Here is a 16,122-nt window from a genome sequence, read left to right as displayed (position 1 = left end):
TCAGTTTACTCAGCATTGTTTTGTATATTAGTTAAAGATGACTTAAAATTCCTTGGACACTTCTTCTTAGGATGTAAGGCAATGTTCTTTTGTTCTCTTCAGTCTCTAGGAAACAGGAGAATACGAGTGGATGTTGCTGATCAAGCACAGGATAAAGGTAAGAATTGTTACTCAGTAAAGGTAATCTTGTACAAACTAAATCTATGTTGTTGTTAAATACTGTCAGGTCAACTTTGACTTATGGCAACCCTATGAATGAGAGACCTCCAAGTCACCCTATCATTATCAGACATGCTCAGGTCTTTTAGGGCTCTGGCTTCCTTGATTGAGCCTATCCACCTGTCATGCTGTCTTCCTCTTTGCCTAATACTTTACCAAGCACTATTGTCTTTTCTAGTGAGTCATCTCTTCTCGTGAGATGTCCAAAGCACGACAGTTTCAGTTTTGTAATCTTGGCTTCTAGAGAATGTTCAGGCTTGATTTGTTCTAAGCATTCAGCATAAGCTGAACGCTGCGTATGTCACGCCCCCGTGTAACGCGGGAGTAGAGTAAAGCAGTATGTAATTCCCTCACTCAAAATGTTTCTTTCCTGTCCATTTTAGTATGATTTTACTTTATCCCATTTCTTGTTTTACTATGTCAGGTTTCCCTGATTCATGCCTCTCACATTCCATGTTCCTATAATACGCAGTTCTGTAATGCAAGAGTGCAAAGAAACTGTGAAACTGATAAGTTCCCCTTTATCTACCACTAAGTGATTTCATTGTAAAGGTGAAGTTGGCAAGAAATCGGCCTTCTGCTTAACTAAGCTTGTCAGTTTGAAGAGTATTCATTGCAAGAAGTCTAGAAAACTACAAAATGGTGTTTCGGGTCAGGAGGTTGTGTAGACCAATATGTGAGGAGAAGGAAAATGCTTTCAAGGTTAGGATAATGTGCACATAAATCTGTGATGGGAGTCAGGAACCCCTTCCAGGTGATGTTGGACTGTAATTCCCAGCATTATTTACTATTGGCTGTGCTAACCAGGATTATTAAAGCTTGTTGTCCAACAGCATCTGGAAGGCTACATGATTTAGAGATTCTCTGGCTGTTGAACACCCTGAAACAATGGAAACATCTTTAGAAGGGAAGGGATAGGTTTCGATCTTTCTTCATAGAATCACTGTTTCATCATGACTTTGGCTTATGCACCTGCCCTACCAGACATACTGCAAGGTTATAATGTACGCTCACTTTTTTATGCATCAACTTTTTACCTTCTTTTATTAAACATGGCTCCTTCCTGGTCTTGCTTAAGAAGGGCATTGCCCTGCTTCCATGAAACACCTCCATGAAACTTTGTGTCCACTACTGGAAACAGGCCACTGTTCTGTTCAAAATAACCCATTAGTTCTGGTGGTTATGAGTGAAGAAAGGTATGGGCTATATATCTGCCAAGAGCATGCTGAGCCTTCAGTCTGCCATCTCCTGTATGCACATTTGTATTGTCTTGCCATATAAATGCCATACAGGAAGAGTATTGCTTTGCTAATTAAATTGTTACCTCTATTTTTCCATTGCCCTTTTTATGATAATGATTTAGAAGGAGACACACTTTCAACCCTGACCAAAAAAGTTCTTTGCTGCAACCTGGGTTGTTAGTGAATCATTATGAGTGGTGGAGCTGCATCTATTTTGATTCAGAGGATTTTTTAAAGTTTGCAGTATTTGAATCTATGGACTAAATGTGCTCTTTTTCATTCTTGGGTCATTTTTCTTGCCTTCTGCAGATCGGGACGATCGCTCCTTTGGTAGAGACCGTGATCGCAACCGGGATTCAGAGAGATTTGAGTCTGACTGGAGGGCTCGTCCTGCTACAGATAACTTTGATGACTACCCTCCCCGCAGGAGCGAGGATAGCTTTGGAGACAGTGAGTTCATGACTGGTTTGCTTGCTATGCACATGTCCACAGACAAGCATATTGTATATTCTGTCATTTTTACCTAATTTCTTACACAGTTTGAAAAATAAAGGCATACTGAGAGGCTTTCTCTTCTATTCCATAACTATGGAATCCTTATTTCTTTGTGATATGTCAGAGTATACCTGTTTGCTGGATAGCTTTACTGTTTTGCCATATTGGCTGCTCTGAACCTTCAGATTGCTGTTGAGAGTACAAATGTAAAAGCTTTCATACAGTACAAAGTTGTGAGCCATAGTCATTTTCTTAGGTAAATGCTGTAACTCGGTACAAATGTCCACCATGAGCTGGATAGTACTTAAAGCAACTTTCTCCTCAACCTCCCAGTCTACTGCATACCTTCTAAGGGACTTATCATTCCCTATGTACTGGTACCAGTTATAATTTTATTTTCTTTCTTAGGATATCGGGACCGTGACCGTTATGATTCGGATCGGTACCGTGATGGTCCCCGAAGAGACATGGACCGTTTCGGGGGCAGGGATCGTTATGATGACCGTAGAGACTATGATAGAGGAGGTACTTTGGGTTACAGACTTCTTTATAGGCCTGGGTGTTGAATGGAGCACATTTAATATTGCACTGTTGTGAAGTACAGTCTATTTTTTGTGTAGGCCAGTAAGGGCTGGAAGATATTTCTCTCTTGAAGGTGAACATAGTTGGGAAGTTTGGTATAAGGAGTGGGAGAGAATTGTTCTCTGTGTCTTAACGAACAAGCTTTGCTTTTGCGTTTCAAGATCACTTTTACTCTAGCAGTGCAAATAAATTATCCTAAACTTTTTCACAGATAACTACTGTATGGTTTACTTTCATGCTGTTCTCTGCCTGCAGTTCCTTTCAGTCTGTATGGTATATTGGTTAGGGGTACTTTGAAGATGAGATGAGATTATTCATTCCAGCTGTTGATTATTATCCTGGCTTCCTGTGTGTTTTCCCCATGCTTGAGTGGCCAGTTACTGGAATGATGATTACTGTATTTTCTGGTGTATAAGACTACTTTTTAACCCAGAAAAATCTTCTCAAAAGTCGGGGGTCGTCTTATACACCGGGTGTCATATTATAGGGCAGGTGCTGAAACTTCCGAGCCAGACTGGAGAATCTGCAGTCACCACGTATGGTGGGGGGAACTCAAAAACAGCTGCGGCCGCATCCCCACCATATGCGACGATCGTATGAAAGCAGCTACCGCTCTGATAGTCTTGGAGACAGGGAGCACTGGGCAGGCAGGGAGAGCTAACCAATCCAAGCAGGCTTTGTATACAACAAGGTTTCCTGCTAAGGACCTGCATGTCATAAGCATTTGAATTTAAATTACCATATTGAAATCAAATCTGATGTTTTTAAAAATTTTATTTGGTGTGCATTGGAAGAGGGGTAGTCTTATACGGTGAGTACTTCCCAAACTCTATATTTTAACTGGAAAAGTTGGGGGTCGTCTTATATGCCCAGTCATCTTATACTCCGGAAAATACAGTACATTATATCACACATGGTTCACGTCCCAGTTAGATACTGCTTTCTCTGTTTATTAAGCCTGCTTTGGGCAAGATTTGGAACTGCAGTGGGAGGAGGTTTTTTTACTTTTAGATGCCTATGTAGGATCATATGCAGTATTTATGCAATATTTACATGCTCCTGAAACCTTGATCAGTTAATGTTTCCTGTTTTGTTCAGTTGTTGCTTGCTCAAGCACTGAATGCCTGTTTTAACTATATGTGAATATGCTCCTGGGGAAGATCCTTTCATAGCTGCTCTCTTAATATATGCCTTGAAGTCTTTTCCCTGTTTTGACTCCTCAGAGGACACCCTGTGGTTTTGTCATCAACATTTTCCAGAACGTAGTTATTTTACTGTGTTGCAGCAAAGACAGTGGCTATGGCATCTGAAATTTCTAAACCTCTATAATATGCCTCCCTTGCAGGCTTTGACTCAAGGTCAGGTAGTGGCAGAAGAGCCTTTGGCAGTGGATACCGTCGTGATGATGATTATAGGGGTGGTGGTGACCGTTATGAGGACCGTTATGAGAGGCGAGATGATCGAATGGATCGGTGGAGCAGTTCACGTGATGACTATAGCAGGGATGATAGCCGACGGGATGAGAGGGGTAAGTTCAGAAAGGTTTTTTTTTAATGCTGTGATCTTTGGGTGTTGCTTTTAGGGATGGTGTGGGAGGAAAAGAAAAGCACAATGTTCCTGTAGGTTTTGTCTCCTTCCTCGCTCAAAGCTTCATAGCTTTCATTGAAAAGTGTCCAGCTTTTCCAGCTGACATGTACTGGATAGTTTCTCACAACTTTCCTTCCCTTCCTCCCCGTCAGCTCCAAGGTTGTGCAGAAATAATCAGCTGTGAAAAGACGTTACAGCTATCAAACCAGCAAAAAAAAGGAGGGGGGAATAGTTGCTGAAAGATGGCAGCTCTCATTTGAGAGGTGTAGCCTCTAGCCACGATTTCTGTAAAAGATTGGGGAGGGGACAGTTGTAAAAGGGGCTGTTGCAGATGTTTTGAGCTGACAAGTTTCTGTTTTTTCCACGAATCTCCCCATGCCCAAATGTAGAAGCTGTGAAAAGATGGTTCAGTTTCCACCTCAACTGCTTTGACAGTTGAAACACCTCTTCACAGTCTCTTCAGAATTTCTTGAAAGATTGAGGCTGATGATTTCCGTGCAACTTGGGGGTGGGGGGGAGAAAGGAGGGAAGGTTGCATAAAAACCATACCCAGTACTTGTCAGCTGGCAAAGCTGTGTACTTTTCAATGAAAGCTGCAGTTTCCAGAGATAACTTTCTGTCCTTTGGGGGGGGGGGGATGGATTCCAGCACCTCCCGGCAATACAAGGGGAAAAAAGCTGGATTTCCCCCCCACAGGAGGAGGAAAATCAAGAATTACCCCTCCCTAGTTGCTACAGTAGTTCTGCCCTTAATTCTAGACGCACTCCTAAATGGCAGAGGTGAGGAGGAAATCTTCTTGAATTTAACTCTAGGCTATCCATAGCAATTCTTCTGTTTCCCACTTTTTTGTTCTCTTCCCTTACATCCTCCAATCCCAGTATATACAATATCTTGACAGGCCCATGAAAACACATAGTTAAAGAAATGTACATACCCCACTCACTTCTATGCCAGCATTCTATGAAGATGCTGGCAAAACATCAGGAACAAACTCTTCTAGAACATGACCACATAGCCTGAAAAACCACAAAAAAACTAAAAATGTATGCAGAATGCCCCTCCCCCTTTTTTTTGGTAAATGCTTTGTCCTGTGATTCCTTAATTCCTGTTGGCCTCCATTTTTTGTTCTGACTTCTGCATGTTTCCACTAACCCCATGTGGTGGAAGTGGGATATGTAAGCAAATCTTTAATCCTCTCCTAATCATTTAGATAAGCCAGGGGCGGGGAACTTAAAGCACTCCAGGTTCTGAGTACCATTCCCATCATGTCTCACCACCAGTCAAGCAGAAAAAAGTGTTAGCCAAGATTATTATTATTATTAACCTTTATTTATATAGCGCTGTAAATTTACACAGTTTTGTACATACAATCTTTTAGTTAGACGGTTCCCTGCCCTCAGGCTTACAATCTAAGAAGACACGACACAAAAGGAGAAGGGAGTGGTGGTGGGGAATGGGATCAGGTCCAGCAGTTCTTCTCCACCTCTGAGGCCTGGACCAAGGCAGATGGACTGGAGGAAGGGCTTGGCTTCTTAATGGATGCTTAAAAGGAGGCTTCCTGGATCAGAGAGGGGCTCACCTCTGGGAATGCTTCTCTAAACAATATAGTCTTTAACTCAGTTTTGAAACTGGGTAGAGAAGTGATGAGGTGTGCATGTGGGGGAAGAAGGTTCCAGGAGTAAGGGGCAGGAGGTTGTGTAGACCAATCACCTCTTCTTATGGTGATGCTACATCTAGGGTCAACATAAGGGGAGCAGCTACAACCTAGCCCTCATGAGCCTGGCTTAAACTTCCTTCAGCTTGGCTAGCAGTGAGGCATGATGGGAATGGTAGTCCGTCAGAACCTGGAGAGCCATAGTTTCCCCACCCCTGAGATAAGCAAACCCCTAGAATTTTTATAATTCCCTCATTTGTTTTTCATTGTATTGCAGTCACTTGTCTTGTTTTCCATTCACTCTTTTTGGACTGTTCTTTTTGTCCAACATACCCTTCTCTTGTGCTTTTTCTTTAAGGTCCCACTCAGAGGCCAAAATTGAATCTGAAACCCCGGAGCACGCCCAAGGAGGAAGATACATCTGTAGCTCCTGCTACCCAGTCTAGCCGTGCAGCCTCCATCTTCGGAGGGGCTAAACCTGTGGACACTGCTGCAAGGGAGCGTGAAGTAGAAGAGAGGCTGCAGAAAGAGCAAGAGAAGCTGCAACGTCAACTGGAAGATGATAAACCCAGGTTGGAACGACGGCCACGGGAACGGTGAGTAGCAGGGATGGGTGTGTCATGGAAACAATCATAGCAGGAGAGAGTTGTACGTTGAGTTGCCTGCAAACCTTAAACTGGCATGATTTAGGCTTAGTCTAATGGCCTTACAAAGGTTATTGTGAAAACTCACCAGAATCTGCTTATTCTGAAGAACGTATGAACTGTATCATTCTGTCAGTGATCCTCAAAGAGGTGGTTGGTGTTAATAGATAGCATCATTTCCTTAAACAGCCATTTTGAAACCATCTGTGCATGGTTTTCCACTATCCTTTTCTAAAAAAATAAAATAAAACGTACTCAGAATTTTTCCCACTCACCCATTGAATGTGGAAAGCAATTTTGCTATGTCCTCTTCTGACTAGTTTAGGCACAAGGGAGACCTTTCTTCTGAAAATGAATGTAACTTCTACTTAGCTTTCTGGTTCACAAAATGGCCTCTCCTGGGGCCAAAATAAGGAGCAAGTTAATACAGTAGAATGTTCCCATGGCCCTTAATGTGAGCAGGAAACATTTTGAGTAAAACAAAAACTTAAACTAAAAATGGAGCAGGGGGTTGGCCCCTTGAGGGCCCTCGAGGGATGCATGCAGTCCCCAGACCTTTATAAAATATGTTGTGTTCGAACCACCAAGATAGGCTAATGCTATATAGCTACAAGGTCAGGCTTGCACTTGTTGTTTGCATATCCCTAGCAGCAATACTGTATTACTTTTTGCTCAATATAATTTGATAAAGTAATTTTTCAAAAGTAAGTAAGTAACAAACATCCCTTTTTCTTTTTGTGCTTGCTTTCAAACTGAACATAGGAGCTTGGCATATTGAATTAAAACACTGGACCATCTACTCAAGTTCCTTTTGCCAAGGCCTGAAAAAAACTGTTTTCAATTACAGTTGCAGGCACACATCCCTCAAACATGGCCACAATAGGCCATAGTGACCAGGTGATTCTGGGAGTTGTAGACACTAAGAATAACTTTCCCAAGCTGTACTTTGTCTAGGGACTACATAGGGAAGCATTTTCCCATCCCTGCTGAGCATTGTTTTCATTTTATTTAACTGTCACTTTGTATTTGGTTCTCTGTGCCTTGATATTTCCAGTGTCCCACACAAATATCACAGTAACCATTGCTGTTCTTTTTATGCTGTAGGCACCCCAGCTGGCGTAGTGAAGATAATCAAGAGCGGTCACGGACTGGGAGTGAGTCCTCACAAACTGGTAGTACAACTCCTTCTGTGGGGACAGGCCCAACAGGAAGAAGTAAGTTTCAGTCAAGTTATCATTCACCTAAAGCAAGTTAAACACATCTGTTTCTGAACAGCCCTCTTACTTCCACTGATTACAACCAATCCTGTTGTGTAGCATTTTCTGTAACAGGCATGTTTCATTGTGTATTCAGATTTGGAAATCTGAGAATACAAAATAATAGTAGTTGTTCATAGCCTACAAAGAAATCCATTATTTAGAATACAAACAGCTCCTTAGCAGGTATATTCAGATAACAAGCAGGGAGTGATCAGTGTGTTTACAAGAAGATCCCTCAAGGAGAGGTTAGACTGCAGGTGGCTTATGTTGTAAGGCATTTTATATAGTCAGTTTCACTGTGTTTTGTTCATACAACCAGACTTATTAAATAGGGCCTACAATTTTGGTTAGCCTTAGCACTGAGAATGCCAGCTTGGCAGTGCACAACAAAGACACTGGGAGCATCTTTACTTATCCATGTTAAAGTGTATGTGCACATGTGTATTTTGCATGGTTGCAAGGATTTGTTACATTAGCCCTGAATTTCCAAGTTGCTTCTGGATGCCTAGGTTCTGCAGTTCTTAAAACATCACCCGGTCTTCCTCCCAGCTGTAGAGCTAAGGAGGTAACAGTAATTACTATACATCTGCCCTGTACATTTGCCAAGGGAATCACTGACCATTTCTCCACCTTTGATGGTGGAAGTAAGGCAGGTCATTTAATGTGCTCCAGGGTGTACTATCATACTTTCTTTTGTGGTCAGATTTATGGAAGCCCGTTTATTCCAAAGTACAGCAATATGGCACTTTTATCCCTTACCCAGTCACTGATTTGATTTGTAATTCCCATGTGAGTTTAAAAACATAATGCATCCATCAGTGGAACACAAAGCTGCTGCATCCAGTTGGTGAGAGTCTGTGGGAACAATTTAATAAGAGTCATTTTTCCCTAAACTATCAAAAGGTGTTTTTTTTCTTTAACAAGCCAAAGCAGCAAACAGTCATAATGGTGTGAAGAAACAGCACACTACACAATAGTTTAACATTTTAATATTTTTAATTAAATTTTAAAAACTACACATTCATAAAAACCATGACAGATATTACCAAAGAAATTTTTTTCACATTGTTCACCATCTCATACATTACACAAATATATATTTCAGACCTACTCATCTTACCTACATTCTTACAATTTATCATTCTGATGATTCTAATTGTTCTAATTGACGATGATGGCAATCTCCTACTTCCTCTTTCTATTCCATCGACTCAATACCTTCCCTTATTCCCTTCTCTATTTACTTCCTCTACAAATGCCCACTCTTTCCTATCTTCTTCTTCTCTAACTTCTGTCTTCACTGTCTCTTCTGTCTCTCTTCCTCCTCTCTGTTCTCATGCCTTTATTCATTTCCAAATCTTCTCATTCACCGTCAAACACATTTACTCTTTACCTCACTTACTCTTCCCAGTTCACTTACTCTGACCTTCAATCATTTTTTTATACTCTCTACATTCATACATTACTTCCTATCCATCACCAACATTTTAATATTTTAACAGTATTTATCCTTTCCCTCAGTCACAGTATCCACAGTGGACAGGTAGATTGGACTGAATTGCAAAGTTTGGCTACCTTACTTAATACAATCTGCCCTCCTCAACCACAGGCTTACCACCTGCAGATTTAAGCATCTGCAAATGGCAAGCCCCATTGCACCTAATGGCCACGCATGCACATGGCGTCATTGAAAACCACAATGCTTGAGGTCTTGCTAGTTTTTTCATCTGTGGGGGAGGGAGCAGAATGGAACACACACACAATACTAAGGGCTGACTATACACACAGAGTACAACATAAACTGTCTGTCTCTCTGGATTTTTGCAGTGCTTTCCCTGGACAAATGTCACTTCTGCCCCCACAAAACAAAAAGCCTTGAGGTTAAAAGTACAAGGAAATCTAAACATCATAAATGAAACTGTCCATATGGCAAGGTTGTTTTTATTTTATAATTCTATGGTCTGTGTACTGTGGATAAGAGACAAGGGCAGTTTGTGCTTGTTCTGTAGTCATACTGTCCACTGTATAAACTGACTGACTGGCTTGATATTGATGTAGCATTGTCAACAGATTCAAAATGCTCAAAAGGTAATCCAGATGAGTGTACTTTCATCCAAAAAAAACCTCGAGGGAAGCCCACCTACCGTACTCACATAGTGTCATACTTTCTAGCCTCACGGAGGAGGGAGAGTGAGAAATCATTGGAAAATGAAAGCATCAGCAAAGAGGATGAAGGTCTGTCTCCCACCTCCAAGACTTCCAGAGAAGAGAAGCTTCCCCTGAAGGTGATGCCGGCTCCTCCACCAAAAGAAAACGCCTGGGTGAAACGCAGCAGTAATTCACACCCGGCACGCTCACAAAGCTCTGACTCAGATCAGCATTCCCCCACAAGGTGATGTTTTTATGCATGGTAGAGCATGCTGTTCAAATATATCCCCCTGGTCTCTAGTTACCTCTAAGGATTGATAGAAACCTTTGAATGCTAAATGACATTCTTAATTTGTGTAAAGCTTGTGGAGAACATGGTTTCAGAAAGGATAATTTGGAAATATAAGTATAGAATGCTAGAACTAGGTTGGGTTAAGAAAGCAGAATAAGCTCTGAGTCACTAAGTTCAATTCATCATTGTCGAGTCTCTTTACCAAAACTTTTCCCAAATTTTCTTGCACAGGTTTCATTTTCCCTGCCCCCTCCAAAAAGTATCTCATTTCAGAATAAGCATGGTGCAGCCCAGGTGTGAAGAATCTGTGGCCCTCTGATTGTTTCAGGACTGAAACTGCAATCAGTCCCAGCCACCCTGGGATGATGGAAGTTACAGTTTGTTAACACCTGTAGGGCCACAAAGTATCTTATCCTTTGTAGAGAAAATACAACTCTGTAGTCTGACACCTCTGATATTAATGAAAATAACATGTTGTCATGCTTTGTGGCTAAAGGGAGATCTGAGCTTCTTCACGTTTCTTTATAAGCTTCAGTGCAGTAGAATGAAACAGTATTGTGAAACTAAATTTAATTTAACTCTCCAGGTATAATTATAATGCTGGTTGAAAATGTAAGCAAGCAGGTGTTCAGTTGACTCGGTTGAAATTTCCTAAAAATCAGGGTCAAAGGGTAATTAGGTCTTTAGTTGGAGTGATAGATATTTGAAAGTTATCAGTAATAGGAGAGGCTTGCTTGTCATAGCAGGGGCAAGGAAGGACTAACACTAAAGCACCAACATCTCTCAGCTACAAAATTTTACTTTTAGATATTTCCTTGTATTTAACATGTTTGGGACAATAATAATGTAAAATAACTGCAAGGAAGGCTACAGACAAGATTTATCAGAATAACCTGGCCATAGTAGTTCATTAACAACTTTGTGACCAAAGTAATCTGGGATCCTGACATGTTGAAGACTGAAGTCAGCTTGAGTGGTCCTCTCTTGTGTCCCTCTGGTGGGATCAGCTACCTTTATGAGGATATTAAAGAGCTCTTCTGCTGTGGCATCCCAGTTGTGGAATGCCCTCCTACTGGTAGCCTGGGCAATGGACATTGACACTGGGTTCATTCTGGCAACACATTAAAACATGCCATTTTATTTAAAGGATTTGGATTCTAAAAAATAGGTCCAAATCTGTATGTATACATCATTTTAAACAGTGGACTTTCCCCATCTATAAGGGTTTGGTTCCAGGCCCCCATGCACATGGCAAAAAAATGTGAACATTCGCGCCCCATGTCATTCAATAGTAGTGATGTATGCGTAGACACATCGGTGCATCTGTGTGTATGTACCGCCATTGAATAATATGGGGTAGGTGGTCTGTGGTCAGTGAAATCTGTAATTTGCCAGTCCACCAATACAAAGGTTCCACTATAATTTGTTTCATATTTTCTTAGAGTGTTGTAATTATTGCTTAATATTTTAATTTTTAAAAATTGGTTTTAGATTGTTTAAACTGAATTTGTTGTGCAGCACACTGAGATCTTATGATATAGGACTGAATATAAATATTTAAATAAATAATAAGATATAAAACAGCAATGTAACTTGAACAGAATGCTTTAGGAATTTCACCTGATACCATGTCACAAGGTTTGAAGCAACAAACGGTCTCTACCAGTTTGTTCCTCCTCTGGTTCCCATAAGAGATTGGATTCTATTTGGCTTTGTTTCTTCAGCTTGTTTTGCTAAATGGCTCCTGTTTCCTTTAGCTCATTCAGTTTGTATATATAAGCTCTTGACTTAATTTGCATTTGCAGTCTGCTTCTCTTAGTCTTGGGAAATTAGAAGGAGCTCCAGCACACATGCTTTCTATCTGAGTTACCAAAAAATTGCTCTTTTTGAACTACAGCTCCTACAGTCCTTCAGCCGGCATAGCTGTGCTGGCTGGGCATTCTGGGAATTGTAATCCAAAAGTATAACTCCTCCTCACTCTGCTCTGTACTTAGACCTTTCTGACTTCTGAGATATTATCGGGCCTTGGTTGCACTCTTTCAAGCCTACATTTATATAATCATAAAGACCAGAGGTTTGGAGTTTGTGTGGTTTAATAGAGCCAAAGATGCCCTGTGAATGAAATGTACAGCCTCCGTGTCAGTCAGTAGTTAATTTTAAAACCAAATTTTAATGCATAGACTTTTCCAGAACTAGAATGTGCACTGTGGGGCAGGATGGTGGCTACATGTTGCTCCTTCTCCGCCCCTCTTTTCCTGTTGTTAAGCCTGAGGGCAGGCACTTTTCCCCCCCAAGCCATTGTCTGCAAGCCACTCAGGGAGCCTCTTTGGCTAAAAGTGCTATAAATAAATTAAATACAATCTCACAGAAGGCAAGCCCAACAGAGAAACGCATAGGGCTCACTGTTCTAGGTCTGAAGGATGTAAATGTAAAGCATGGATGGACTGATGTTTTCCTGTGATGATCCAGTACTCTGAGAAAGACTTTCCTGATTCCTGTGTTGGATTGCACTTAGCTCTGAAGACAGTTTCTTTAATTTAGGGACAAAGTGGCTGTTGGCTTTTTACATTTTATACTACCTTTTCCCTCTAGTAGCAATCTACAAGGGCAAAAAGATAAATTTGCTAGAACAGAGGTGATATTCATGCAGCCCTCTAGATCGGTGGTTCCCAAAGTGGGCAGTACGCCCCTGCTAGGGGTGGTGGAAAGATCCAGAGGGGCAGTGAAGAGGAAAGGGGGCGACAAGGGATCTTTCAGTTAAGGTATTGGTGTGCAAGAAAGGCAAGGGGAACTAGTGCCCTTTAGGACTATGGTGGGGATGAGGGTTGCATGAAACTTCTTTTCAGGGTCCTTTAAAACCTCTACAGAATCACGCTGATTGCTTCATATGGTGGTGTCACCTGCTCTTCACATCCCCACACAATCTCACTCCCTTAGTTCCATCTTTCACTAAGAGTGGTGGTTGGAGAATTTCATGTAGCTTTGGTGCAGGGCATCTCTTCTGTCTGTAGCTTGGAGCAGTGCCATTTTGGGATAGACTGATTACTGAAACAGAATCTCTGGATTCCTCCTTTACCCCATTCCTGAGGCTGGAGGATCTTTTCTCAGTGGCAGACAGAAGCCTTTCTCACACTCACTGGCTCCCTGATTCTCCTGCCTGCTTCTTCCTCTTTCATGGATGGGACCTAGCCATAGCAGGAGGACGGAGCAACCCAGAAAGTCCTGCCATGTCTCCTCCTCTTCTCCCAGAGTGTGTTTGAAACTCAGTGGTAGGAGAAAGAAGAGACCTTATTTGCCCCACTTTCTGGCCACACCTTCTCTTCCACTGAGGCCCTCATGTCTTACAAGGTACACTAAGTCCTGTTTCTTCCAAAAGACAGACATTTAGGGAGCAAGAGTGGCATTGCTCCCTAAATGTTGTCACCCAGTGTAGCCCACACCTTAGTTGTCACCCAGTGTAGCCCACACCTTCATGCCACCTAGTGACACCTCTGCGGCAAGGCCAGCACAGACAGGAGGCTTCTCAGTCATTTCTCAGCACCTGGTTGCTGCTCCCATGGTGACTGGGTGGCAAAGGGAGTAGCAACTGAAATTGGTTGTTTTGAATGTGCAGTAGAACAGTAGACCTGCTATCAAGAAATACATGTTTGGGTATGTGTGCTAGAGTTGTCATCCAAGAGGAACGGGAGCAGTGGTGCAAAAATGTTTGGAGACCACTGCTCTAGATGTTGTTGGACTTCTAAATATCATCAGTCCTAACTAGAAGTGCCAGCAGTTGCAATTCATCAACATCTGGAAAGCTACCTCTGAAGGGCAATATAGAAGCCTGTACACTAGAGAGAGGAAACCTTAAAATTACCACTAATACAGCATGGAAGTAAAACACAAATTCCTTAGAGTGTATAGTGTGCATACATTTTAGGAAATGTCAACTGTTCTGTCTCTTATTCCTATTCAGTGGCAGCCAGGCAGTGCCATCCCTATCATCAGAGGATGGTGTGACCCTTAAGAACACCCCAAGGAAAGGTAAGTCTAGAGTGCAGCAGCCTCTGAGAAGCAGAAATGATTGAGCAACTAATATATATATAATCTGTGTGTAATTCAGTATCCCAAGCTTCTCTTCATTAGAAGTGTGTTCCTGTTTAGGAAGTGCATAACATTGGAAGTGGCTGTTGTGGCAGCTGAGGTTTACAAGGAAAGATCTATCTCAATGTTTCCAGAGGGTTTATGGGAAACAACCAGTTTCTGATCTTGTGGTGTCTACTCTGAATTGGTGTAAGGAGTCGTCCACACATAGTGGGTTATATTCATCTTGCCTAAAGACTGGTAGGGAAGTCACATGTCTCTAAACTGCCTAGATGACCAGTCAGGGTTGAGTCATTGGATTTTCCTGTCTGTTTTGGGACAGTGACTGTTGTCTCTTAAAACAACAAAAGCCATCAATAATATTGCACCTTTTACTGCAGAAAGAATGAACTCTGCCAAATCTTAGGTTTATTATCTTGCTTTCCAGAAGAGGGCAGCAGAGTTCTTTAAGGAGTTAGCTGAGAGGAAATTCTAAATTCTCTATTTTGAGAAATTTATGTCTGTTCTTTTTATCTTAGTGCATAAATAAGTCTTATTTATTTCACATTCTGCCTTTCTGCCAAAAGAACGACACGTTAAGCTGTTAACAGTAATGAAATTAAAATAAAACAAATGCAATTAAAAAGAATGAAAATAGATTAAAAACACAATTTAAAATGCACAGTTTAATTAATAAAAAATAAACAGCACCCAGACAGTTAAAGCCTCTGCATCAGCATGAATGAAAGGCCTGTCTGAATAAAATCTTCCTTATTTGCTTATAGAAAGATAACAGGGAGGTCTCTTATTTTTCTGTTAACTCTTGTCTGAATTCTGTTTGAACATTTTGTTGATGATGCTGATTTAGTGTTATTTGTGGAGCTGAAATAAATAAAGGATTTGTTTTTTTTTTAAATATTAAAAGGATAACTGGGAGGTCCAGCTAGACCTCCTTTGGCAAAGGAGTTCTGGAGCCTTGTAGTAGCCACTGACACAACCCTCCCTCGTTTCCATGCATCCAGAGGCCATGAATCCAGACCTCCTCTATGCATATCTTGGGCTCAAAGTGCATGAGGCTTTACAGAGTCACAGTCCAATGTTTTAATTTCCTTTTATTAGCAGAAGATGCTCTTAAGTCTGTATTAGAGATGATGGTTTGACTGAGAAAGGACAAGTAGTATGATGCAGGTTCATTTTTCTGTGTGTAATAAAGGAAACTTGCCCCACCATCCTAGGCATGTTTACTCGGAACTCCCATTGCTTTCCAGGTAAGTGGGATTCCAGCCATAATATCTTCTTGTTGCAGGAGGGGTCAGTGTAAGTTACCACAGGCAACGTCAGGTTCTGTGATCATAATGTTGAACAACACAGTGACAAGTATAGTAGCTTACCAAGTGTAATTGAAGCTCCAGTTTCGTTAAGGAGTGATAATAAGGAAAGCCATCAAGACTCTTATGATTTGGGAATAGAACATTCTTAGAAGTGCTCTTCCTTTTAAATTAGGGAAGGGCAAGCTGACAGCGGGTATTAAAAGTGGCACATTGTAAATCTAATTAAGATTAATCTTAATCTGAAGCAGCTGAGTTAATAAAATTAGGGTGCTAGTAAACAATAAACAAACCAAGAGGGCTAACTAGGCATAAATAGGTGGAGCGATGGCTGCCTTCAACTTTACGCTCCTTTGGACAGAAAATTGCTGAAAGCAAGAGTAATGAGAAGTTTTTCCATTTATTTCAGGAGATGAAAACAGACCCGATGGTGGGAAGGAGAGTGTTCCCAATACCCGAAGTGGGAGTGTTGGCCGTGGTCCTGGAGAGGGAGGCAACAGAGACCATTGGCAAGACTCAGATAGGTATCGGCCACATATTTCACTGTTGCTGCTCTGGATTTGTTCCTAGGTCACCTGTGGCCACACTAACCTATTCCTGGAATAAAT

The 16,122-nt window shown here is 41.4% G+C and overlaps 1 protein-coding gene across 1 annotated transcript in view; it reads left to right on the top strand.

The window, feature by feature from the left end:
- Window positions 1-16,122, top strand: part of EIF4B (eukaryotic translation initiation factor 4B) — a 40,767-nt gene that overhangs the window by 21,220 nt on the left and 3,425 nt on the right. The window contains exons 5-13 of the mRNA XM_089482533.1: window positions 103-157; window positions 1,770-1,910; window positions 2,364-2,480; window positions 3,883-4,065; window positions 6,137-6,374; window positions 7,527-7,636; window positions 9,854-10,073; window positions 14,080-14,147; window positions 15,924-16,038. Coding sequence (XP_089338659.1) covers window positions 103-157; window positions 1,770-1,910; window positions 2,364-2,480; window positions 3,883-4,065; window positions 6,137-6,374; window positions 7,527-7,636; window positions 9,854-10,073; window positions 14,080-14,147; window positions 15,924-16,038 — 1,247 coding nt within the window. The remainder of the gene's footprint in view (window positions 1-102; window positions 158-1,769; window positions 1,911-2,363; window positions 2,481-3,882; window positions 4,066-6,136; window positions 6,375-7,526; window positions 7,637-9,853; window positions 10,074-14,079; window positions 14,148-15,923; window positions 16,039-16,122) is intronic.

The sequence above is a fragment of the Sceloporus occidentalis genome, unplaced genomic scaffold (genome assembly GCF_023333645.1).
Source record: "Sceloporus occidentalis isolate IW3139 unplaced genomic scaffold, rSceOcc1.0.p SCAF_1, whole genome shotgun sequence".
In the NCBI taxonomy this organism is placed as follows: domain Eukaryota; kingdom Metazoa; phylum Chordata; class Lepidosauria; order Squamata; family Phrynosomatidae; genus Sceloporus; species Sceloporus occidentalis.
The sequence above is the reverse complement of the archived record's forward strand: the minus strand, read 5'-3'. Positions and strand labels throughout refer to the sequence as shown.